Source organism: Carcharodon carcharias, chromosome 28, assembly GCF_017639515.1.
Source record: "Carcharodon carcharias isolate sCarCar2 chromosome 28, sCarCar2.pri, whole genome shotgun sequence".
Classification (NCBI taxonomy): domain Eukaryota; kingdom Metazoa; phylum Chordata; class Chondrichthyes; order Lamniformes; family Lamnidae; genus Carcharodon; species Carcharodon carcharias.
This window is the reverse complement of record NC_054494.1, coordinates 8723166-8748398: the sequence shown is the minus strand read 5'-3', so window position 1 is coordinate 8748398 and position 25233 is coordinate 8723166. Positions and strand designations below refer to the sequence as shown.

Here is a 25233-nt window from a genome sequence, read left to right as displayed (position 1 = left end):
CCAGTGATCTCCATCAGACAGTCACTCCCTGCCCCAGTGATCTCCATCAGTCACTCCATGCTCCAGTGATCTCCAACAGTCACTCCCTGCCCCAGTGATCTCCATCAGACAGTCACTTCCTGCCCCAGTGATCTCCATCAGACAGTCACTCCCCTACACCAGTGATCTCCATCAGACAGTCACTCCCCTACACCAGTGATCTCCATCAGACAGTCACTCCCCGCCCCAGTGATCTCCAACAGACAGTCACTCCCTGCCCCAGTGATCTCCATCAGACAGTCACTTCCTACTCCAGTGATTTCCATCAGACAGTCACTCCCCTACACCAGTGATCTCCATCAGACAGTCACTCCCTATCCCAGTGATCTCCATCAGACAGTCACTCCCCTACACCAGTGATCTCCATCAGACAGTCACTCCCTACCCCAGTGATCTCCAACAGTCACTCCCCTACCCCAGTGATCTCCATCAGACAGACACTCCACTGCTGTTTCTATTTATCCCAGTCCTGCTGTCTGATTGGTTTTGTTAGTTTGGTGATTAGACCTTCTATCACTTCAGTCTGTCAAACTTGTCCAACTCACTGTGTCTGGGATCCAATCTACTTCAGTGCAGTCCTGAGGGTGTGCTGCACTGTCACAGGTGCCCTCTTTCAAATCAGACTTTAAACCAAAGATTCTTTAGTCTGTTTGGGTGGTGTCACTTGGCACTGATGAACAAGGAGTTCTCCTAGTTTCTCCAATCAACATTCTTCCTTCAAACCATCCATCAACAATGGATTAACTGCTCATTCATCTCATTTAACATTCTGAGATCTTGTTGTGTATAAATTAGCTGCCCTGTACTTGCCTGCAAAGCACGACTGCATTATTTGAATTATTGGATGTGAAGCACTTTAAAGCAGGGGATAAACAAGTAAGTTGTCCACTTTGGCAGGAAGAATAGAAAAACAGAACATTATTTAAATGGAGAGAGACTACAGAATGCTGCAGTAAAGAGGGATCTGGGTGTCCTTGTACATGAATCACAAAAAGTTAACGCGCAGTAACAGCAAGTAATTAGGAAGGTAGACAGAATCTTGGCCATTAATACAAGGTGGATGGAGTATGAAAGTAATGAAGTCTTGTTACAACTGTACAGGGCATTGGTGAGACGGCACCTACAGTACTGTGTACAGTTTTGGTCTCCTTACTTAAAGGGGGAAATACTTGCATTGGAAGCAGTTCAGAGAAGGTTCCCTCAGCTGATTCCTGGGATGGAGGGGTTGATTATGAAGAAAGGTTGAGCAGGTTGGGCCTATATCCATAGGAGTTTAGAAGAATGAGAGGTGATCTTATTGAAACATAAGATTCTGAGGGGGCTTGTCAGGGTAGCTGCTGTGAGGATGATTCCCCTTGTGGGACAACCTCAAGACTGTCTAACTTTGAGAAGCATCACAGGCTGCTCTCACCCATCACCAACTTCCCATTCAGAGTACTGGACAGTCATTAGGAGCAGATAGCCTGGTCGAATTACCCTTCCCTAACTCGGGAGGGGCACTGAGGGCAATTGTGATGCCCCACTTCCTGACTCAGCTGAGATCCATTATTTTAGCAGAGACCAGGACTGGAACCTGGCATCTCATGGTCTTTATTGCCCAATCACCATCCTGCGATTCTAGATTTGATCACTCCAAACTTGCCTCCACTTTGTGAAAAATAGTGCAAGCTTGAATGAAGTAAAAATAAATCCCACCCACTGTGCACATCACTGGTATCATATACCCTTCACTAATGGCATATTCTGAGTGACAGGGCAGCAGGAATAGGCCATCCGACTCCTGAGCCTCTTCCTCCATTAGATCATGCTGATCTGTACTTCAACTCCATTTACCCACCTTTGGGCCATATCCCTTTACACCCTTAACAATCAGAAATCTATTGATTCCAATCTTGAAATCTCCAACTGACCCACAATCTTCTGAGGGAAGAGAATTCTGCCACCAATTTGTAGGGTTGCCAACTCTGGATGTATGTATTCCTGAAGCTTTCACCAAATGACCTGCCACCTCCAAATTTCCCATTAGTCATATAGTCCCCATCTCTAAAATGTTTGTAACTAATAAATAAAAGTATTAGAAGAAAATCATTGAGGTGCACAAGTGTCTTTTTTAAGGCTCCTACGATTTATGCCCTGGTTTGCTGGAGCAGTGTCTAGGAGATTGAGGAGCTAACGTTTCAGGCTTATGGCCTTTGTCAGAAGTGTTTAATTCTGTTTTTCTCTCTACATAGCTGCTGCTAGACCTGCCGATTTTTTTCCTTTTTCTGTTTTGGCTTCAGCTTTCCAGCATCCACAGTATTTTGCCCTTCAGTCTGAGAGGTTAATCTTTAATCGGGGAGGTGGTGGTGTAGTGGTAATATCACTGGACTAGTGATCCAGAGGCCCAGGTGAATCCTTTGGGAGGAACAGATTCAAATCCTGCTATGGTAGCTGGTGGAGTTTAAATTCACTTAATAAAATCTGGCATTAAAAGCAATAGTGACTATGATCATCAATTGTTGTAAAAACCCATCTGGTTCACTAATGCCTTCAAGGGAAGGAAATCTGCTATCCTTACCTGGTCTGGCCTACATGTGACTCAAGCAACTGTGTGACTTTTAACTGACCTCTGAAATGGCCTAGCAAATAACCAGTTCAAGGGCAATTAGGGATGGGCAACAAATACTGGTGATGCCCACATCCCATAAAGGAAAGGAAATTCCCTGGAGTTTCCTGGCAGCTATTTTTGTGCTTCCTAATTACCCTGTTGAAGAGCCCAGCTTTCGGTTTAAGATTATCTCAGATTTTGACAGAACTCCTCATTTTTGACTTCCCCAACAACGGTAATAATAATTCCTTCGTATCTATCCTGGTGAATCCTTTTAACATTTCAAACAGCTCAAATCAGAATCCCCTCAATCTTGTATACCCCAAGGAATACAAGCCAAGTCAGTGCCACAAGAGGGCGTGTGGTCTGAGGGTATAGCTCGTCTCATTGTGTCGTGATCCTACCATTGCCCTCACATTCCAGGATCTCCTGCAGTACCCGAAACGAGGCCGACTGCCTGGGCGGCTCCTCCGGTTCCTGGTTATCTTGCAACATTTTGTAAACTTCAGACTCCGTATCTACCACTGGTTTGTATGGCTGTTTCACTGGTTCCAAACTGAATGTGGGATAGAAGCAAAAGACAATCCAGATGATCGAGACATCAGATTAAATTTAATGGTCATTGGGGCTCTGAAAAAATACAAATCTTTCCCCATGCGCTCAGCTCGAAATCACACAATGCAGGGCACAATAGTAAAGGGTGATTGCAAACCTGTGCTCAAGTTGGCTAATTTTTGTTGGCTACATAGAGTGACACCAGAATTTCTGCCACAATGGAGCTGATTAGGTGAATCCCGTGCCTAGAGACCCACACTGCTATAAGTGAATAGGATTGATTTTACGCACAACATATCTATTATTTAACTATCTTCCACTTGCTGAATTTTGCTGGAGAAATCACTCTGATTTTATCAGGAGAAGTTGCTATGGTTTCGGTCATGAGCCCTGTCTGCTGTTGTCCATAGAGACTCTTCTTAAGTAGACTCTGTGGACTGTTTGCTATAGTGTGCTGTTAAAATAGACACTATTTGCTATAAAATAGATTGGCTGTAAGTCCTGCCACATCTCCAACTCACTGGCCGACACAGTGATGTAATAAATTTGAGTTTTATTCGCTGGTTGATGGAACATGAGATGTTTAATCGTCTGGGATTTGTCTCTCTGGCTGAGATTTGTTACTCTTACAGCCGCTATATAACTCAATTCAGTTCTCTTCCTCTTTAAATTAGAAATGGATTATGTTTCCTTCACCATGTTGTGTTTTTTATAATGATATAAAGGCACCAATCACTCATAAGGGATTGGGTAAACAGGTTGTGGGTTCATTTATTTAGACAAGGCACATGTGTGTGCTTCACTCAAAAGCAAAAGTGAAACTAGGAGTGGATTGCATGACACACTTCCCTTCTAGTGATGAGAATATTAAAAGAATATTTCAACATGCTAAAGTGTCTATTTCCAAGAAACATTTAAAACAGACTGGTAAAATTCTCTAACCAAATCATCTTGTTGTAGGGGATATCATTACTGCAATGGTTCCCTCATCCAAACTGATTGAAGAGATTTTATTTTAAACAGGACAGACACAGAAGCTTACCACTTCGAGAATTGAGTTCAAATTCAGTCCAGAATGTTGGGATGATTTTTCAGTCATTACATCTGATGTGAAAGGAGTTACAATGATCTTAAACTACTCACTTCAGCAGTTATGGATCTGACAGGGAGAGACTGCCTCTAATATATCTTGTTTAGAAAGTGCTCTTACGCTCAGTGTCCTGAATCTCAGGAGTGTGATACTGGCACAGGGACAAGCGGCTGAATTGTGCTATAAGAATCTGATGTAATTCGATTCAACAAAGGCAGGTGAACTAGTTGTTCACTTTTAAAAAATTTCTCTCTTCCCAGTTTTAACTCCCTTCCTCCTCTCTTTGTGCTTGCTGGGGTATGACTTTATGGCTGATGACAATCTCCCAGTATTGCACCCAAATGGCCTCTCTTCATGTGTGAGCATGGTGCGTGAGCTATTCGACTGTGTAGTGCACACGAGGAATTCCCAGCTGGGGCAGTAATCGATAGTGGGAAACCCAGCTCATTTCTATCTTCCTCCCTTCTGTAACCCAGGCCACGTCTGGCTTGGTCCTGAAATCCCAAACATTCCCAGAGCTTTGATCGAACCAGTGAACCTAGGAGGCTTTTCTTATTTTCAATCATTGCTAGTTTTCCAAATCCAATCTGGATCCAGCGGGAGCCTTGGGAACAGCACAGGTTTGAGGAATGAAGGAATCATTTAGTAACCACAGCTCATCAACCCCACTTCTACACTTACAGCACTGAGGGTCTTTTTTTCAATTAATTCCTGTTTCATGTTCATCCAGGGAAGGGAGCTTCGTGCTGGAGAAAGGGATAGCTTCCTTTTTGGACACCCAGGGTCGAAATTTGGATTCCTATCGGAGACAGGACGCTGGACAATTGGCGTTGGTGGTGCCAGATCTTCTGGGCCATTTTCATTTTGGGCAGAGCGGGGTGGGGCGGGGGTTGTGTCGGGGGGTGGTGGTTACCCACCCACAAGTGGTGAGTAACCTATTACGCTAATAATTTATTAAGGCCACTCAACAGAGGCCAACTGGAATTTTCCAGTCAGCCTGAGGACCCCCTCCCGTGGCTCGAGACCCCCTCCAGGCGATGGATGCACCCACCTGGTGGAGGAATTGTGTGCGCACAATGAGGTGGGGGGGGGAACAAGTCCTATTTCATCCCACTAGGGACCTCCCCCCGCCCCCGCTCCATGCCCGTTGCAGCTGCTGTAGAGGGGTTGCCCCCCCGCCCCCATGATGATGGCCTGACAGCTGCGGCCTTTTTAAATTGAAAATTTGACAGAGTCGTCACCGCTCCCAACCCCCACCCCAACCCTGCCTTGCTGCCCAGCTCCCTTTCCGGCACCGGCAGCTCCCACCTCGGTTGGTGGGGCCGTGACGTGTTATTGTTGCTCGGCCTGATCCTCCGGCCTTGGGAGTCCCCCGGCCACCCTTAATTGGATGGTGAGAGTGCACCCTGGCCACTAATTGCCAAACCCTGCTAAACCAGAATTTCACCTGAATCCTAACTAAACATTCAGCCTCCAGAGTCAGCTTTGAGCTCTCCCATGTTAGGTATGTTGGAGTTTGGTGCAGAACGAAGCTCCCTCGAAACTCCTCCGGCAATGTGCCTTAGGTGAGTTCCCTTTACTGCTTCGGTCCAGCATTTCTGTACTTCCTACCCCAGCTCGGCTGTGAAACCCCAACCACAATCCCCCACTCTCACCACAGTGACATTGTGAAGTGAAGGGCAACTCTGTGCAGTGGTCAGTGTGAAAGCTGTGCCATGGTAACTTGATTAATGGACTGTGCTGAGTGAGATCACCCTGAACTGGGGATGGACATTACTACAAGTGAGCCTGGACTGGAGAGAAGGGAACAACATGCAGATTATCATTGTGAGACGTCCCAGGTTGAAACCAGTGAATTTCTAGAGCAGCTAGACTCTGTACTGAGCTAGATTTCTGGTGCTGATTGTAGTCCAGTGATACTGGCTGGAAAGTTCATGCAGGGGGACTTCAGGTGAAGAAAGGATTGGGCTCCATTATGATGCTACCACCTCCAATGACCAGATAGCCAACGGCTTCACACAGACTCAATTCACGCACAATACAATGGTCACTGAGGCCAAGAACCCAGAGCCAGTGGTGCTCGTGCCATCATGAGCCAATGCAGAAGACTGGGGAAAATAAACGGGAAGTGGAAATTGTAATTAAAGGGAGGAGGTAAAGCAGCCAATCTCCACGCTTCACCTGTTCTTAAGGAATAATGTATGAGGAGAGATCAAAACCCATCAGAGAAAGGGAATCAGAGAAGCAATTTCTCCCTTTCTACAGGAATCACTCCCATTTTCTGCATCAGAATTTTGACGTGCAGAAGAGAATGTCTTCGAATTTTCAGACTGGTTGGCAAATTTCTGACCAGTTGATCACACGGCTCTAAGCACGGGTTTCAAAACTCTCACTCTGTCTGTCTCAGTTCTGAATGACAGAAGGTCAACAATAAAACCACAGGGAAGACAAAATCTAATAAACATTTAAGGCTAAAGCTCACAATGTATAAAGCTGTGAAGGAGTCTGCACATTGATATTGCTGATTTATATTCAATATGGATGTTAAGGAAACTCAGAAAACTTTCCCAGGGTGTGTTTCCTTGGGAGCTGGGCACCCGCTCTCGCATAACCTGCATGAGTTCATGTGTCATTCAGATGGTGAGTAGCATTAGCCAATTCTGCCATGCAGGATTTCACCAAGCCTCCTTAGCCAGCATCTTCCAACTCCCCTCCAAGCCACTCACCATCCTGACTTGGAGATATGTCATTGTTCCTTCACTGTCACTGGGTCAAACTCTTGGAACTCCCTCCCTAACAGCGCTGTGGGTGTACCTACAACACATGGACTGCAGTGGTTCAAGAAGGCAGCTCACCACCACCTTCTCAAGGGCAATTAGGGAGGGGCAATAAATGCTGGGCCCAGCCAGCGACACCCACATCCTGTAGATGAATAAAAACAAAAAAATGGGAGGCATCACAGCCCGGTCCAATCTTGTGCTCACCTGAGCTCTGGGCATCAATAATAGTAACCAATCGTTGGCAGGTATCGCCAGGCAGCAATAAGTTTGTCCACTTCCTAGTCCAGCAGCATTGACATTAGTCATTGCTGAGGTCAAGCTAACTCAATGCAGAACAGAGAGCTGTCTGAGGTTCTGCTGCTATGAGCGGCCAGTATTATAACAGATCCTGCAAATTCATCCATTCGTCAATAGCTGATCGTTTAATGGAAATTGCCAGCACATTTAAAAAACGAATAGCAAAAGCAGTGGTACACAGATTATTCTATAATATGCCGACAAAATGAATAAACATCTGGAAAGTCAGACAGATAAAATGCAAAATCTCTCCATGAAGCAGCTCCTGGTGACTTGAAGGATGCACACTTTCACATCAGTACAGGCACCATCAGCAAAATGTGAATGGGAAATTGTGACACTTGCAGAATGAGAGAGTTCTGGGCAAGACTTAACCTGGCATCTCCCACTTTGGCAATGCTCTGGGAGTCATTTTGACTGTAGGCGATAATAGCATAAAGTATGTAATATTGGTTCTTGTACCTCTTCCCCATTTTCCTTTCAGTATTTCAGTGGTGTTCAATATACGATCAAAATCACATCTCTTACACTATCATCTCAAGTCAGAATGACCCATGCTCAAACAGGGAAACTGGGTTAGGAATAACCAGCCTGCCAATCCTTCCAGTCTCTCTCAGCCCTCAGGTCCTCCTAAGGCACTCGCACATCTATATAGGAAAGCGTAGGATTGAGCTGCAGGGCTCGCAAATCCCAACATCTCCACTTTCAACTTCTCTTCACCCTTGTTGACCTTCAAAAGGAAGGTCAGTAATTTCTAGTCCTTCAATAATAATTGTATTTGGGAGGCAGGAAGGTGATGACTCAGACACAGAGGGTGGTGCGAATGTGGAACTCACTCCGGCAAAGGGTGGTTGAGGCAAATAGCAGAGATGCTTTGAAGGGGAAGCGAGATAAAAACGTGAGGGAGAAAGGATTGGAAGGATATGTTGAAGCTTATGTGAAGCACAAACACCAGCAGAGGTAGCCTGTCTCTGTACTGTACATACTATGTAAGGGACGGGTGGGGAGTTTGATTCCTCTACAATGGGGTATCCATGTAAAAGTGTAGTTCAATCCTTCCTCTCCGCCCGTGACATGCTGAGATTATCCTGGCCCAAATGAAATCAAAAGACAAAAAGCATGCAAAAGCTCAGGCTGGAGTGACGTGCAAGCGTGCAGCAAAGGACACACACACAAGAACATGGAATGGAGAGCTTATTACCTGATAGCAGAAGGGCTTACTGTTGAGATCTGTCCCTGCAAACTGTCCACAATGTTTTGCTGAGAATAAAGCTGCAGAGGAGAGTTAAACTGAGTGTGGAGCACTCGCAGCCCTGGCACATCCACCTCCATGTGACCTGCTGGGCAGTACTGGGCTGCTTGCTTCAACTCCTCGGGCCCAACCCTAAGCTGGCTGGGGATGGAGGAGGTGCTGTGCCTTCTGTATAATGCTGATGGAGAGCAAGAGGGAGAAGGAGCATAGACTGTAGCAATGGGAGCTTTAAAGAGCCCAGTAGGAGACAGGGGACTAGAGTGTAAAATGTTTTTTTTTAATTTAAGAATGGATGGATTTTGAAGAAAACAGATGAATGATTTCATAAAGCATGATGATGAAAAAAGAGAGATTTCACCGTCAGGACTTTAATAAGTATTAATTTGTCAGCAAAACCTTTTTCACACATTTCAGGAAGCAACTTCAAAGTCAGTGTTGTCACCAGGATTAGTATTTCATGGAGTGAGACCTCCCTCATTATTCATCATGTTTTTGTGTAATGCACACTTAGGGTTAATTTCCCAGTCTGACAGTTACACAGTCCAATGTAGTCCAGGGCCAGCCGCTGATTGGTGAATGGGTAGAGCGAGGACAGCACACACGGGGCCCATCTGAAGCAGGCACTCGGGTGAGCAATCCACTTACACTGTTGTTAAACCAAATCCTTAAATTGCTCCCATCAGTAAGAAATGGGTCCCCACCAGTAGTGTACCCCAGTGTTATACCAGAGACAGACCGATACCCACCAGTACTGTACCCCAGTGTTATACCAGAGACAGACCTATACCCACCAGTACTGTAACGCAGTGTTATACCAGGGACAGACCTGTCCCCAACAGTACTGTAATGCAGTGTTATATAGTGATGGGTCTATACCCACCAGTACTGTACCCCAGTGTTATACAGTGACAGACCTGTATTCCCTCACTACTGTACCTGTGTTTGACAGTCCTGCACCCAGCAGTACCACACCCTATTATACAGTGACTGACGTACTCACCAGTACTGTACCCAATTTATACAGTGACAGACCCATACCCACCAGTACTGTAACCCAGTATTATACAGTGATAAACCTGTACTCACCAGTACTGTACCCATATTATAACACGACAGATCTATACCCACTAACACTGTATATATTAGGGTTATACAGTGATGGATCTGTACTCGCCAGTGCTGTACCCCAGTGTTAAAAAGTGACTGTAACTATCAATGATTGTTGTTCAGAGTTCAAATGGACACAGTAACTCCATGGTTGCACTTCACTGAAATCTGAGTGACAACGCTGCTTATTAAGGAGTTAACTAAGAGAGTTAGCCTGAATCATGCAAAGATAGAAAAAACTGTTAGCGAGTTGAATCATGATGTTATACAATAGTTTAACACGACTGGTATTTAATCATGCAGCATTGTTTAACATTAAATTTACATTTAAAAAATGATACAATGAAGTGACGTTGGTAAGATTTCAATACGCTATTTTAGAGAAGATGGATAAGATTTGTGTGAGGAAACTGAAGCTCAATAGTCTGCACTGCCTGGTTGCAGTTGTCCAAATCAGGAACTTGGACACGCCTGGATTCTGACGCACTCCACAAGTGAGGGAGGCAGCATACCGGCAGTGCAGACATTAAACTTGCCCCGAAAGTGTGATTCATCATCAGGGTGCAGACTGTGACCGTCACATTGTATTTACTAAGCTGCGTTAAGTTTCAGGCACCTGCTTGCGCCGGGCGATCGTTTAACGGGTGGATTTACTAGGCTGAATGTGCGATGCAAGTGAGTTGGTCTCTGAAAAAAGGAACAGCAAATACAGACATGGGAGTTACTGTTGTTCACCCTTCATGAAGTCAGCACACCAATTAAAGTCAAGCAAAATCCAACAGCGGCTACAAGTCGAGGCTCCATAGACAACCTGTCTCCACAAGAACCTGTAAGGAGAACACTGAAGAGATGAAGAAAAACACTTTTATCATAGTTGAGCAGTGAGTGGATCAGACAAAATCTGAGTTAGAGGTACCACGATTAGAATAGACCACTAAACACCCAAGGTCTGCTCCATGAGCCATTCCGAAAGATAAAAATGTGCAGCACCACGTGTTATGCCAAAATTAATTTCCAGGTCCTCTGGGAAAGGAGAACTGATCACAATCCATCATTTACTCTCTCCCACCCCATCTCCCTCATGTTTTTGATCAATCATGCGTTTGAGAGTCATGTGGTACAGATTCAGATATGCTCTTGATTTTTTACCCCACATGACCCAGCAAAACAATTAAACCAATGCACCTCTCTAGTAACTTTCAAGTACATGGCCCAGAAAGAGCATGTAACCAAAGGGTGTTTAGCGTGAAGCTGTGCTCTGTATGTACTTCACATTCACAGAGACTCTAACCCAGAAACACCAGAGTACATGGTACTTACAGTTTGCTTGGCTCAGCGTTGCTGGAGGCTACTCTGGACTCGAGGGAACTGTTGACTTTCTCCACGTTGGCTGCAGAGTATAGGCCAGTCGGGCTGTTGTACTGTGAGGTTATGACTTTGGGAGATGAGCTGGAAGCGGCAGAGAATGGCTTAGCGCTCCGATTGTGAGCACTTCCTATGTGTTTAGCCTCCTGCGTGCAAGGACAAAGATACATGGCTACATGCATGCGTGGGGTGACAGCCAAGTAACATGCAACGCAACATCTACACCATTAGGGATGTGCAACCACTGCCTGCCAATCAACCAGGCTTTAATAGTTAACTTTTTCACAAGGATGAAGAATCATTTCTGCATCTAAAGCAGAACAGAAGAGGCCGCAATTTATTTGGAGAACATCATCAGAGATGAACTGGAAGGGCGGTGGGGCGGTGGGGTGGGGTGGGGGGGGTGGGGTGGTGGGGGGGTGTAGTTGAATAGCTCTTTCAGAGAGCCGGCACTGGCATGATGGGCCAAATTGCCTCCTTCTGTACGGTAAGGGGGCAATTCTAAACTGTACCTAAGCCATGATGTTAGCTGAGACATGGGTCTATCTCACTTCCCGCTGAGTAGACTGGTTAAAACCGGGCAGGGTTCATCACACCTAATTTTGTTAGTTTCCCGACAGGCGGATTAGATTAAAATTATCCCCCGCCCCCCGCACCCTCCCCAACACCCCCCCCCCCCCCCCCCCCCCCCCCCACCCCACCTCAAAGATCAGCTAACTTCCTGTCCCCTAGGAATCCAAACCCACGCTTTCTCATCCACACCAGCCAGTGACTGAACCCACAAGGTTAATCGGGAAGGGGAGGGAGCAGAAACCTAATTAGATATGTTCAAGTTGAATAGACACCAACAGTGATGACACATCCCTAATACGCTCGCTCACTTACTCTCCTCTATTCCAGCTAATGTGCAAAAGCAGATTGGTGCAATCAATGGAAACTACAGCTTACTGTACACTGCAGAGACAGCGAGGGTGAATCTATACACTGGATTACATAGTGCCTTTAACCTATAGTAAACATTAGCACAGAATAAACATCCTAAGGAACTCCACAAAGACACAAAGGAAAAAAATGAAAGCTTAGACAAAGAGGGAGATATTTAGAAGGATGACCATAAAGCTCAGCCAAAGAAGTGGGTTTTAAGAGGAGTCTTCCTGTTTTGCATGGCTGGGTATAGAGCAACAGCTATAGTTTTACATCGATGTGGTCATGCCAGGATATTGTGTCAGGAGTGCCGGTGTGCATCTCTGTGTACCTCAGGAGTCCAAAAGAGGTAAAAATTTCAGGAACTTGGGCCTAGGTGGCTGAAGGATTAACTCCTAATTGTGGGTGAAAATGCAGTGGCGTCAGGATCAGAGAGGAGAAAGGTCATGATGGAATTTAAATATGAGGCTGAGAATTATAAACATAAATGGTGGAGGACCAGAAGCTAATGTTGGTCAGCGAGAATAGGATTGATGGGTGAGCAGGACATAGGCAGCAGTGAATGCAATGAACTAAAGTGTACAGAGAGTGGAGGATATGAGATGAGCCAGGAGAATGAGTGAATATTCAAGTGTGGTACTAACAAAGGCCCTGGTGAGGACAGCAGCATTACAGGGGCTAAGGCAGGGGCAAAATAGGCGATACTATATTGTTGGAAGTAAACCGCCTTGTGCTGGAGGGGATTACGGGATTAGAAAGTCACCTCAGGTCACTTGGATAACAAGGTTGCAAACAGTCTGGTCAGCCTGAGATCATGGTGAGAGAGGGGAGCTGAATCAATAGCCAAAGGTTTATGTTGGGGCCAAAGACGATGGCCTTGGTCTTACCAATATTCAGCTGAAATAAACACGGGTTTATGCCCAAGGCTGGGTAAGTGGACTGACAACAGCAAGTCAGTGGAGAGGTTGGGAGAAGTGGTGTATAGAAAGAGATGGAAGTGGAAGCTGACAGGTCTACAGATCGTGTCTCCAATGGGACAGAACATGGATGAGGAAGACAAGAAGGTCAAGGGTCTGGAGGCAAAAGTGCAGGGGGAGGGGTAGCAAACCCGTTGCTGGAGGTACTTTGGATTCAATCAGGCAGCTAGGTGTTGAACCAGCAAGAGGCACTCAGTGAGACAATGGAAGAGGGCCACTGACCCTGTCAAAGGTCGCAGAAAGAACAAGTCATTTGTAAGTTTGGCTAGAGCTATTTCAGTGGCAGAGGCAGGAATGTGACAGGGGGTATTTGCTCAGAGAGTTGAGGGAAGGATGGGTACAAATGTTCAAATAATTTAAAGAGGAAAAGGAGATCAGCAAGGAGAGAGGGGTCAGTGTTCGTTTTTCTGAGGATTGGGGATAGTTACAGTGGTTTTGAAAGGGAGGGAAACAGTAACCATGGAGACAGAGCCTTTTAAAATGTCAACTAGTAGTAAGGCCTGAGAGGGAAATTGGGTGGCCATCAGTTTAGTGAGATGGGGCTGCGAGAGCAAAAGATAAGTCACATGGACATTATGAACTCAGTGAGGGCAGAGGGTGAGATTTAGAGAGCAACTAAAGGAAGATGTAGGTTCAGGGCTAAGAAAAGGGAAATTTGGTTTGGTGTGAAAGGGGCAGAGGGGTTGAAACAGACACTGCTAAATGAAAGGCCTGAACTTCAGTGACAAAGAAGGCCATAAGCTCCATGCAAAACCTTGTTGTGATGAGGATGGAGTGGGCAGGGGAGATGGGTTTAAGGAGACTTTTGGCTGAGGAGAAAAGTAGGTGTTGTGGCGGGGTGACCATTATCTTTGCTCTCCAGGACAATCCTGCAATGATGAGCAGTTTTGGCAGAGGGGAGTGAGGTCCAATAGGGCCTGATGAGTTCAAGCCAGATCTGCTGACAGATCGCTGTACCATTTTTGTGCTAGATAGGTCCACATTATTACCTTTTGGATTGAGGGTGTGAAGACAGGGGCTAACATTGGGAGACAACCCGGAAGGGGAGAGATTTTGTTTGATTTTAGAGTGGAGGTAAGGGAGTCATTCAGCAGATGAACAGCTGTAGAACTATTGTGGGTGCAAGGTCAAACACCTTAGGAGTCTGAAAGGGAAATACAAAGTGAGCTGGGGAAGAGCTTTGTTCATGGGCAGGCAAAGTGGCTGGGAGAGAGTGGGAAGATGTAGGTGGGTGGAGGTGGCACTCGCCAGCAATGAAGATCATGGAACTAGAGAGGCCATGGCATCTGGCAAGCTCTGTTGGGTGACCATGGCTATCGACAGGAGAGTATATATGGAGAGAGACATTCAGGAGGGCAGTGGCATTACAGTACAGAGGATAAAGGGAGCCAAGATGGAGATCAAATCACTGAGTACAGGAAGTAACTCAGTACAGAGGCTGAAGGAGGATGCTTAAAGGATACTCAGGGTGGGGTTTTGGGAGGCCAGGAGAGAATGAGTGTTGTAAAATGAGAGCCGGGGGGGGGTGGGTGGTGGAACAAGTTGCTCAAAAGGGAATGTACCAGAGGGAAAGTGGGGAATATAGTCACATACCTGTGACTGGATCAACTACCTACAATTAATCAGTGTCGAAAATGTCTCCACAAATGTCCTCAAACAGAGAGAGAAAGGAAGCAAGAGGGGAAATAGGCATGGTGTACACTAGCTAAATTAGTTAGGTCACCAGATCATGTGCACTTGCATCAAAGCTAGAATATAGCAAAAATTCTCACTGGAACAGAATTACTACTCTTGAATTTAAAATAGCCCAGAAGCAATTTGTATCACTGTTCAGGGTTTTTGAGTTTTTCTGGTGAACATTTAAGACTGAAAGTGGTGTGGCTGAGGGACAGGCAGCAACCAGCGGTGCAGATGATGCCAGTAATAATCCTTTGATTTCCCTCCTGTCTCCACTATTAAAGCTGCCAACTAGTGTTGCGAGACTGTCAGTGGCACCAGCTGCCCTTCACAGCCCTACCCAGGTGAGATTTGCCTCGACAATGAGTGTCGCCAGTGAACGGAGTGGGAGTGTGGAGAGCCTCTCGCCCCTTGCTCTCCCTGACCCCAGCTTCATGCATTCGCTTAGCAGCAAGTCACTGAGCAGCAGAGGAGTGGACACATTTTTATCCCAAACTCGCCCCCACCTCCCATCAGCCCCCAACGTCATCAACCCCCCTCCCGCCCCCAACCCCCCACCCCCATCCCATACAACCCAGAAATACCGAAATAAACCGAAACTGGTATTGCATTGAAAAAAAATCTTGGGGTGCAGGCATCCATGGTAAGGCCAGCATTTACCCAGGATTGGAAGCTGGCGAGGAACTGTCTTCATGAAGCACTGGTAGCTGCTTGATTCAACTGAGTGGGTTGTCACATCACATGAGAGGGCAGTTAAATGTGTCAACATGCTGGTATAGGGCTGGAGCCACATATAGGCAAGGACTTCAGAGTCCCTTCCATAAAGGGAATTATTGAATACCTTGGCTTCAATGACACTCCCACTGACAGCAGATGCTTATTTCCAGTCCTCTTTCAAACTCGAATTGAAATTCTCAAATTTCTACGGTGGGATCTGGATGTGCATTTCCTATGGTTATTATCCCAGGCCTCTGGGTTACAAGTCCTGTAACACAATCGCTACACTACTGCATCCCGGACAATACTGCGTGTCTGAACTATTATAGAAACCAATAACACACCATTGTTTTACAGTCTTTATAACAATGCCAAACAGCTCAAGTGGGTGCGATTTCTGCACAAGCAGCTGCTGTGAAATAACAGTCAAGCACAATATGTCCGTGACTAGACTCATGAACCAGCAGGCAGTGGTAGGGTTTTTACCAGCATGTGTTCCGGTGCAGCCCAGCACCATCATTCCCGGGCCAAAGCACAGCGACAGGGAGACCTTTATCTCACCAACAGGAAGAGTGCCATACAACAGGAATGGAGTGGAGCTGTTGTGACTGTTAGTGGACGACTGTTCTGATAGCTGGTATCCGATGGACAAGGCCACAGGCCCCTTTTGGGTTTGTGATCCCGTGTGTGGGGTTTCTTACCTTTGTCCAGGACAGTTCTATCTCGGCTAGCCTCAGGAGAAACATCCGCTTGACCAACTGTTGACTCTAAATTTGGCAGCAGTGGCTTGCTGACTGTTTCAAAGCCACTGGGCATCAGGACCGGCCTATGTGACAGGACATTGTGAAGGTGCAATTCCAGCGATAGAAGAAATGGGAGCAGGAGGAAGGTGTGCAGCCTCTGTGATTGGTCACTCAACAAGATATTGGATGACCTTCTAAACCAACTCCACTTTCCTGCCTTATCCCCAAATCCCTTGATTCCTTTAGTTCCAAAAATCTACTGATTTCAGTCTTCAATATATTCAACAATGGAGCATCAAGAACAACCTGGGTAGGGAGCTCTAAAGATCCACAGCTCTTGAGTGAAAAGGTTTCTGTCCCTCTCAATCTTTAACTGCTGACCCCCTATTCTGAGACCATGAGTGCCAGTTCTAGACTCTCCATCCAGGGCAAACAGCCTCACAGCGTCTATTAAAAGAATCAATTTGTGAAGCAGTTAGTTATTTTAGTTGTTCCCTCCCCTCTCCAAAACAAAATGCAGCCGATTTCTCCCAGGTAGGGCATGAACTGGTGGATTGAAATATATAAAAGCATCGACTCTGACAAATGGTGGGCTGAGGTCTGTCTATTGGTGAAGCAAAAATGGACTCTTGGCCAATTCTGAAAGTTGTAAAGACAAGCCATTACAAAATTAGGCTTCTCTTTCTTTAGAAAAAAGTAACAGTGGAAATTCGAAACAAAAATGGACTATTTCACTGTGGGGGCCATCACTGGGAAGCCTAGCCCAGCTGCACTTCCCTACAGCAGTCACAAGGTGGGGCCCAGGGTCCCTATCGCCTTCCCTAACCAGGGGAAGCTGAGCAAACTCACTGTGATCAGCTGATGTAGCAGAGGTCAGGAATGGGACGCTCATGCCCAGTATTATACACAAGTACATTTTAAAACTGAACCCATTACAAGGTTATTCTAATTACATAGAACTACACTGATATATGACATAGATGGGAAACTGGGCATAATTTTGGTAAAAATCCACGATCCTTTCTAATAAAAATTAAGTCTGATTTGTCGAGCTTCTGACTCGATAGCTGTGGGGAGATAGATTTACATGAACTATTCAAATCAACAGGTCAATGCCAGTGTTCGTGCTTCACAAAACCTCCTCCCACCCTCTTCATCTAACCCCCATCTACATACCAATCTATTCCTTTCTCCCTCATGTGTTTATCTACCTTTCTCATAAATGCATCTATTCTATTCACCTTAACTAATCCTTGTAGTAACAAGTTCCACGTTCTAACCAGCCTCTGGGTGAGAAAGTTGCTCCTAAGTCCCTTGTTGGCTTTATTAATGATCATCTTATATTTATGGCTGATAGTTCCTTGTCCCCCCCCCAACAAGTGCAAACATCCTCCCTATATCCATCCTATCAAACACTTCAGAGTCTTCAAGACCACTAATAAATAACCTCTTAGCCTTCTCTTTTCCAGAGAAAAGAACCTCAGCCTGTTCAATCTTTCCTGGTAATTATAATCTCATAGTGCGCAATATAAAATAATTCAATGATTAGTATTAATACCTAAATTTTTTCAATGTGAGTAGACAGAGTCTGCAGCATCAAGGGTTAACAGATGGGATATGTTACTACATGATATAGATGATGATTTACCACTGACACTAGTCAGTCATGTGTTAGTCTCTCAAGAAAGAAGTTGGAATCATGCCTAAGAGCTATGTGCCTACTCTGTAACCTCTTTAGAAGTAGTACTAATTGTTACAACTCACTGGGGAGAGTGCGCTGTAATATCAAAGCCCCAGTGCCTCCCAAGCCATGACAAAGGTGAAAAGTTTGACCAAACCATCAGATTTCCCCTATTCTACCTAACGGTTTAATTTAGGTTATCAGAATACGAGCACCAGGTTTGTAAACTTAATAAGTAAATAACTGTTTATTGAACAAATTGTCTTTAGCTAGTGGGAAAAGAAATAATTATGAACTGCTAATTTCTAACTCTAAAACTTAAACTCTGCCCCTTCTTAAACCCCTAAATACAAACACACACACACATAAGACACACAAAGCATGGATTTTAAGGGTGAGATAATACAGTTCAATAGCGCCAATCTGGAGTACAGGATTAGATGGGTTGATTTTGATTGATGTCTTCCAAATTCCTTATGGTTTGTTGTTGATGACACAAGGTGGCCTCTCAGCACTTTCAGTCTGGGATTCACTGGTTGAAAAACTTTCTTTTCAATGTCTCTGCTGGTGATTTTCCCATTTTCCTCTTGACAGGGGTTTTCAGAGAAAGCAGGTTACAGAGATGTGATGAATAGCCAGCTAGCTACTATGGCAGAATTACTGGAACCTTACACACACAGGAGAGAGAGGTTTTAAGTCTTTCCTCATTGCAGGCAAGGAGCTGTACTGCCTGCACTGTTACCACACAAAACCCTGGTCACCAGGAAGTCAATTAAAATGCTATCATCAGGCAGTGCCCCATAGTCCAGGGCTCCTTTCTGCCACCATCCTGTTCTTTTATGGCACACTCTGTTCCAGGATAGCAACATTCTAGATATTCCTCATCCTATTCCAGTGAACATGTCTTTCAACTGCAGCCCTGGTAGTTTTTTAAACCCACAGTCCAATTTTAAAGCCACAGTCAAAGAAAAATAAAAATAGTTCTTTACACTGATAAACAAATATTAAGCAGATACCAGAGTATGTTTACAGTCTATCTATGAACCAGGTTCCATGCCTACAGTCCAAGATCGAAGGACCCATCTCACAACATTCTACCCAAGACCTGGTTTGAAAGGTCATGAATTGGACTGTCAGTTTTGTCTCTGAAAGCCCAGTTATCGAGACAGCAAAGGTCTGGCATTTAAAAATAGCCCTTGATTTGTCCATGCACTGCTCAGAATGTATTAATTGGGGTTATTAAGGGTTATTTTGACAGAAAATCAAATTGCGGAAGTCAGGCCATGATCTCAACCCCACAAGCCCAAGCTGGTAGAAATGGTGGTAATCTCAGTTGCCAGCCCATCAACGTGAGGGATTTGAATTTAAGCACAGCGTTTGGGTAGGGTTGCCAGCTCTACTTGGATACATTCCTAGGATTTTCATCACACAGTCTCCTACCTTATCCAGTCAAACAGTCTTAAAAGTGTTCAAAGAAAGTGAAAAATAAAAACACACCTTTTTTTTAATGCAATTTTTCTCCTTGGTAGCTAGCTACAGTGCCCAGTAGAATAATCTTTAATTCCAGGAGCCTCGGGGACAATCCTGGGGTACTGGCAATGCTCTTAGAGGTGCATTAATATCTGTGCATTTTTCAGTTCCTTCACACTGTTAAGTTCCATCATCCCCTTTAATTTAGTTTTCCCCAATAATATTCATAGCTTGCACAATACTAGACAGGCACAGGAAGAAACAGAATGTCAAATCTGTCCCAAATTCTTTACAACTCCAGCATAACTTTGAATGCTTTTGTGACTGACCATCGAGGGTAGCACTGTTTACTTCTGATTATGCCCAGCTTTCAATGCAGCTTCCTGCTTAACGCCATCTAGAAGCCCCGGCACGCCCCTCCTCTCCTGCTTCCTGCCCAGTGCACACTGGGGACATATCATGGCTCCGACATCCTTTTACCCCCCACAAGGGGCAGAGATAGACACCTTTGGCGACAGTCAGCAATTACAGGGGGTGGAGGCTGGGCCAATTCTCAAATCTCTGCCAACGCAATAGAAAGGTTCGTTTTAGAAGCATATAATCGGGGAGCACCGAGTGGGCCCTGGAAACAATGTGCTCATGAATTGGTGGGTCACCTGCTGCAGCTCGACAGCCGTTGATATCAAGCCTGGACTTAACTTTATCTTAAAACTGACAATCTCACAGTTGATGCCTCATGTGCCTGACAAACCCACAGCCCTCCCTTTGACAATCCTATCACGTTGCTAAGGAAACAGTTTCCAAACACAGCCAAACATCCGACAGCATTGCGATGAAGTTGAGCAATGTTTCCAGGTGGCTCTGAACCTTAGGCTGTGGCAGCACAGACAAATCAGGATTGCAAACATTTTCAAACAGTAAAACAGCCTCCATGGTGCTTCTCGTGGGCAGTCCGGGGCAAGGACTGGGGTGGGGGAGGAGGAGGAGGAGGAGGAGGGGGACAGGGAGAGGACCAGGCCAATGCAACACTGAATGCAACATGGTGCCAGTTAGTGAGCTGGTTGGTGAAGTGAGGGATGAAGCAGAGACCTGATCTATATGCAGGACTGGTAGTAGGTAAATATAACATGGCACATGTTATGCCGTCACTCCCACCAACAGCCATTCCCATCTTTATCCATCCACAGGAGCAACCAAAATGCCCGAATTTCTCTGCACTTGCCCTCAGCGCCAGAAGTATCTCAGCATGGATTCATCCACTTGCTTTCCGATAAGCTGGTTATTTAGAGACGCACATTCAAGCGCCCGAGGAGGGTGGAGGCTTCAATGCATTACTGATGGAGTGCTGCAGTGTCAGAAGTGCCATCCTAAAGATGGGGCTTTAAATCGAGGTCCCGTCTGCAGTTTCAGATGGACGTAGAAAACCACTTGGCACACTTTGAAGAAGAGCAGGGGAGATCTTACAGTGTCCTGGACAATATTTATCCCACAGCCAAATCATCAAAACAGATTATCTCCTAATTTATCTCAATGCTGTTTGTGGGAGCTTGCTGTGCACAAACTAGCTGCTGCATTTCCTACATTACAACAGAGACTACACTTTTAATCTCACATAAAAGGCGGTTTACCAGGATGCTGCCTGGTCTGGAGGTTTTTAGCTATGAGGAGAGGTTGGAGAAACTCAGATTGTTCTCACTAGAGCGATGGAGATTGAGGGGCGAATTGATAGAAGTTTACAAAATTATGAGTGGCATGGACAGAATAGATAGTCAGAAGCTTTTTCCCAGGGTGGAAGAGTCAATTACATAGATTTAAGGTGAGAGGAGAAAACTATAGCGGAGATGTGCGGGGCGAGTTTTTTATGCAGAGGATAGTGAGTGTCTGGAATTCGCTGCCAGAGGAGGTGGTGGAAGCAGGTACGATAGTGGTGTTTAAGAGGCAGCTTGACAAATACATGAATAGGATGGGAATAGAGGGATACGGACCCTGGAAGTGCAAAATATTTTAGTTGGCAGGCAATATGATCGGCACAGGCTTGGAGGGCCGAAGGGCCTGTTCCTGTGCTGGACTTTTCTTTGTTCTTTGAGGTTATACAAAGAATGGGTGCTTCTAGACAGTATCTAATCTAAGAGTCAACCGGTCAACTGTTTAGAAAGTGCTTTGGGACTTCGTGAGGATGTGGTAAGGCGCTATAAAAATGCAAGTTTTTCACTCTTTCCTTCTATTATTAGCTATCACAGTCTCTTGCCTATCATTCCATTGTCCAACCCGTCAGTCACCTCAGAGTTCAGAAGTCATTGCTTTCTTTAATAAATCATTGTTACTTTCAAGTGGCAATTATTAATGATGTGCCATTATCTAATAGCAACAGGCCACAGTACCTGCCAGTGAATAACCAGACTAGGACGAATCATGGAAAAATCAGGTGCGGGTCACCTCCCACTCCAAAATCTGGTGATGCTCTGTAGACTTGACCTCCACTGAGTATAGTAGGGGAACACAGGAACAAGAGGAGGCCATTCAGCCCCTTGAGCTTGTTTTTCAAGTCAGTCAGATTGTGGCTGACCTGTGCCTCAGCTCGATGAAAGATCATAGACCTGAAACGTGGACTCGGTTTCTCTCTTTACATGGATTCTGCCTAACACGCTGAGTTTTTTTCCCAGCATTTACTATTTTTGTTCCATTTACTGTGATCGCTTACCTAATCAAAATCTATCATAGTTTAGTAAATTAAACCAACATTCACAACCAATGTTCTAGATTAGCACTATCCTTTGTGTAAAATCATGCTTTCTGATTTCAGCCTTGCTCTAGTTTTAAGACTCTGCTCCTCTTTTAAGAATCTCCTATCAATGTAAATAGTTTCTTCGTATGTATCCTGTCAAATCTATGGTGAATCTTGTTACAAATATGAAGTTTGTAAGTTATGCATTGAGACTGTGTGTTTAATTTACAGCACACGGAGGAATGGAGGGGATCATGTGACCGGCTCTGAATTCTACCTGACAACAAGCCTCAGAGGTTTGGCTATTAATGGTTAAAGAATGGCCCAGGTTGTTTTACTGGGAAGAAGGTGCAAAATATTCACGCCTGTAAACAATGACCAGAGCAGCTGTGCAGGCAGTGGTTAGACCATTAGTCTCCAAGTCTCAGACACGTGTTAGGGGTGTTAGGCTTTGTAAATGGTTATGCTTTAAACTGTCTATTTAATTCCATGGTAGAATGAAGTTGGGGGGGTCTACAGGATAGCTAATTAGCATTTCTACCTAGATACAAGACCCATGTGATTCACATTGCCATGGAGATGGACTATGAAAGTGGAAGAGTCCATAGGAAGTCATTTTAACATCGGAATGCAGGTTGTCCTAAAATATCACTGAACCTCACAGGCAGGGTTAGTTTGCAAGAATCCAAGAGAGAGAGGAGAGAGCAAGCAGAGAGATAGAGGCAGCAAATCTCTATTGTTCACCACACAGCATGTGGATGGGAGTTCACGCTCAAATTGGAAAGACCAGGTTTGTGAGGGTTTAAACAAAGCCGGAAGATTTGTCTCACTTTGGTTAGCGAGGAATCCCCAATTTGTCTCTCACTATGGAAGTCAGTTCAGGGATTAGAAGTTATTCAGTTGGAAAAGGAAAAAAGGAGCAGAGAATAATTTTGGACTGGGTCCTGAGAATGAAATGTCCACTTAAGGGGCAGAGTAAAGTATAACCATGGCAGGCGTATTTTCAGTCATGGTAAAAGTTAAATAGAGGATTTTTTTTCTGTAGTTTAGACTATAGGTTGCCTACTGAAATAGTGTTTAGTCAATGTTGCTTTAAGTTTTTTTGTTACAGTAAAAATCTTAAAACTTAATCTTGTCATGTGAACCTTTCTGTCATTCACTGGAAGCTTGAATTTCTTCTCTATGGGATCATAACAATCTGCACTGCACCCCCTTCAAATACAGAATATCCTTCCTGGGATGTGATGCCCAAATTGAACACAGTTACTCCAGATGAGGTCTTACCTACCCAAGGCTCTTTACAACTAAAGCATTATTTTCTCACCTGTGTTCCAGTGCTCTTGATCCAACCTTCCATTATATTTTCTGATTACTTTTTGTTCCTATGAAATTGTGTTTCAAGGCACCAAAATTCCTATATTCCTCAACAGTTCATAGTCTCCGACCATTGAGAAAATATTCTGATTTGTCTTTCTCAGATCCAAAATGGATGACCTCACATTTTCCCACAAAGAAAAATCCCACTGGAAATCCCACAAACAGCTCCATCTGCTATGGTTTTACCCACTTACTTGGTCTGACTACGACAATTTGGAACTTCCTCACCCATCTACGTAGCTCACTGTGCCTCCGAACTTAGTGTCATCTGCAAGGGTTGATATTCAACCCTTTATTCCTTCATCCGAGTTATTGATAAATATGCTGAAGCTCCAGTACAGATCCCTTGGGAACACCACTTGTCACATTCTAATAATCAGAAAGCATTCCCTTTATTCCTACTCTTTGCCTTCTCCCTCCCAACCAATAACCAGCCTGTATCATATGGTTCCTTCCAATTCTGTGCACACCTATTTTTGTTAATAAACTGTTGTGCAGAGCCTTATCAAATGCCTTCCAGAAATCTATACACATAACATCCATTGACAAACCCTCATCCAAGATAGTGGCGTATCACAAAATTCCAATCGATTAGTTGGGTATGGCCTACTCTTCAAAAACTCATGCAGACATTGATCAGTTCACAGTTGTCCAAGTACTCTCTCCGCAGGGTAACATAGTCATTGTGTTTTCAAGACAAAATGGTTTCAAGATAATCTAATCCCATTCAAACAACAAAGCATAGACCACTTACTGCAATAATCCTTCCATATTCAACACAACAGAAGAAAATTTATCCAGAGAGTGGTTAGAAACTGGAACTTGCTACCACACGGTATAGTTGAGGTGAACAGGCTGAGTCTCCCTTCTCTTAAAAAAGGCTGAGGAGTGGCTTAATTAAGGTCTTAAAAATGGTGAAAGGTTTTGACAGAGCCAATACAGAGAGAGTGTTTCCTTTTGTGAGGAAGAGCAGAACCAGAAGCCATCAATATAAGATAGTCACCAAGAAATCCAATAAGGAATTCAGAAGGACCTTCTTTACCCAGTTAGCGTTGAGAATGTGGAACTTGCTACCACAGGAAGTGGTGGAAATGAATAGTGTAGATACCTTCCTAAGGGAAGCCTAGACAAGCATATGAGGGAGAATGGAATCGAGGGTACAATGATAAATTTATTTGAGGAAAGAGTAGGTTGGAGCTCAAGTGGAGTATGAACACTGGCGTGGACTGGGTGGGCTGTATGGCCTATTTCTGTGCTGTATATCCCACTTAATCCTGCATATGCAGTTAAATGATTGAATCTTTTGTAAGAAGTGGCTTCCTATACATACAAGCTTAAGTTTCCTTTATGTAAAAAACAAATTGTGTCTTTTTTAAGCCATGCTCAGTAATGGCTTGACGAGGTAGAAGAATATTTCACACAAATTATGTATTTTTTCGTGAAACTTTAAGGATCAGACTGTACTTTGAGCAGAAAGAGCATTGTGCGGCTGGAGATTCAGTGAAAGGTCACCAGCCTTTACCTGCTGATCAGATGCCAAGATCATCTTGTATGGATGTTGCTTTCCCTCCTCGTTAGACAGAGGTGACCAAATTTTGCATTCGGACCTATCAAAAAAGAAGGAAGGGCACATGAGCAAGACTTGTATTATTCACTTTTACGAATCAATCAAACTCATACAGCCCTAAGCTCTGAAACTGCCTCCCGAAATCTCTTCATCTCTCCAATTCTCTTTCTTCCTTTAAGACACTCCTTAAAGCCTGCTGCTTTGACCAGATGTTTTGGCTAGCTGCACTAATATCACCCCATGTGGCTCAGTGGCAAATTTTGTTTGATAATGCTGCTGTTGTGAAGCACCTTGGGATGTTCT

At 44.6% G+C, this 25233-nt stretch overlaps 1 protein-coding gene across 2 annotated transcripts in view; it reads right to left on the bottom strand.

Annotated features, from left to right (window-relative positions):
• The window catches only part of pdlim1 (PDZ and LIM domain 1 (elfin)), a 205650-nt gene that overhangs the window by 89009 nt on the left and 91408 nt on the right, over window positions 1-25233 (bottom strand). Inside the window, exons 3-6 of one of the 2 annotated variants that reach the window (XM_041176307.1) lie at window positions 24886-24970; window positions 10324-10394; window positions 8550-8855; window positions 3031-3182 (exon numbers count right to left, since the gene is read on the bottom strand). In XM_041176307.1, coding sequence (XP_041032241.1) covers window positions 3031-3182; window positions 8550-8855; window positions 10324-10394; window positions 24886-24970 — 614 coding nt within the window. Of the gene's footprint in view, window positions 1-3030; window positions 3183-8549; window positions 8856-10323; window positions 10395-11027; window positions 11219-24885; window positions 24971-25233 lie in introns of both variants that reach the window. The other variant, XM_041176308.1, reaches the window with a different exon arrangement.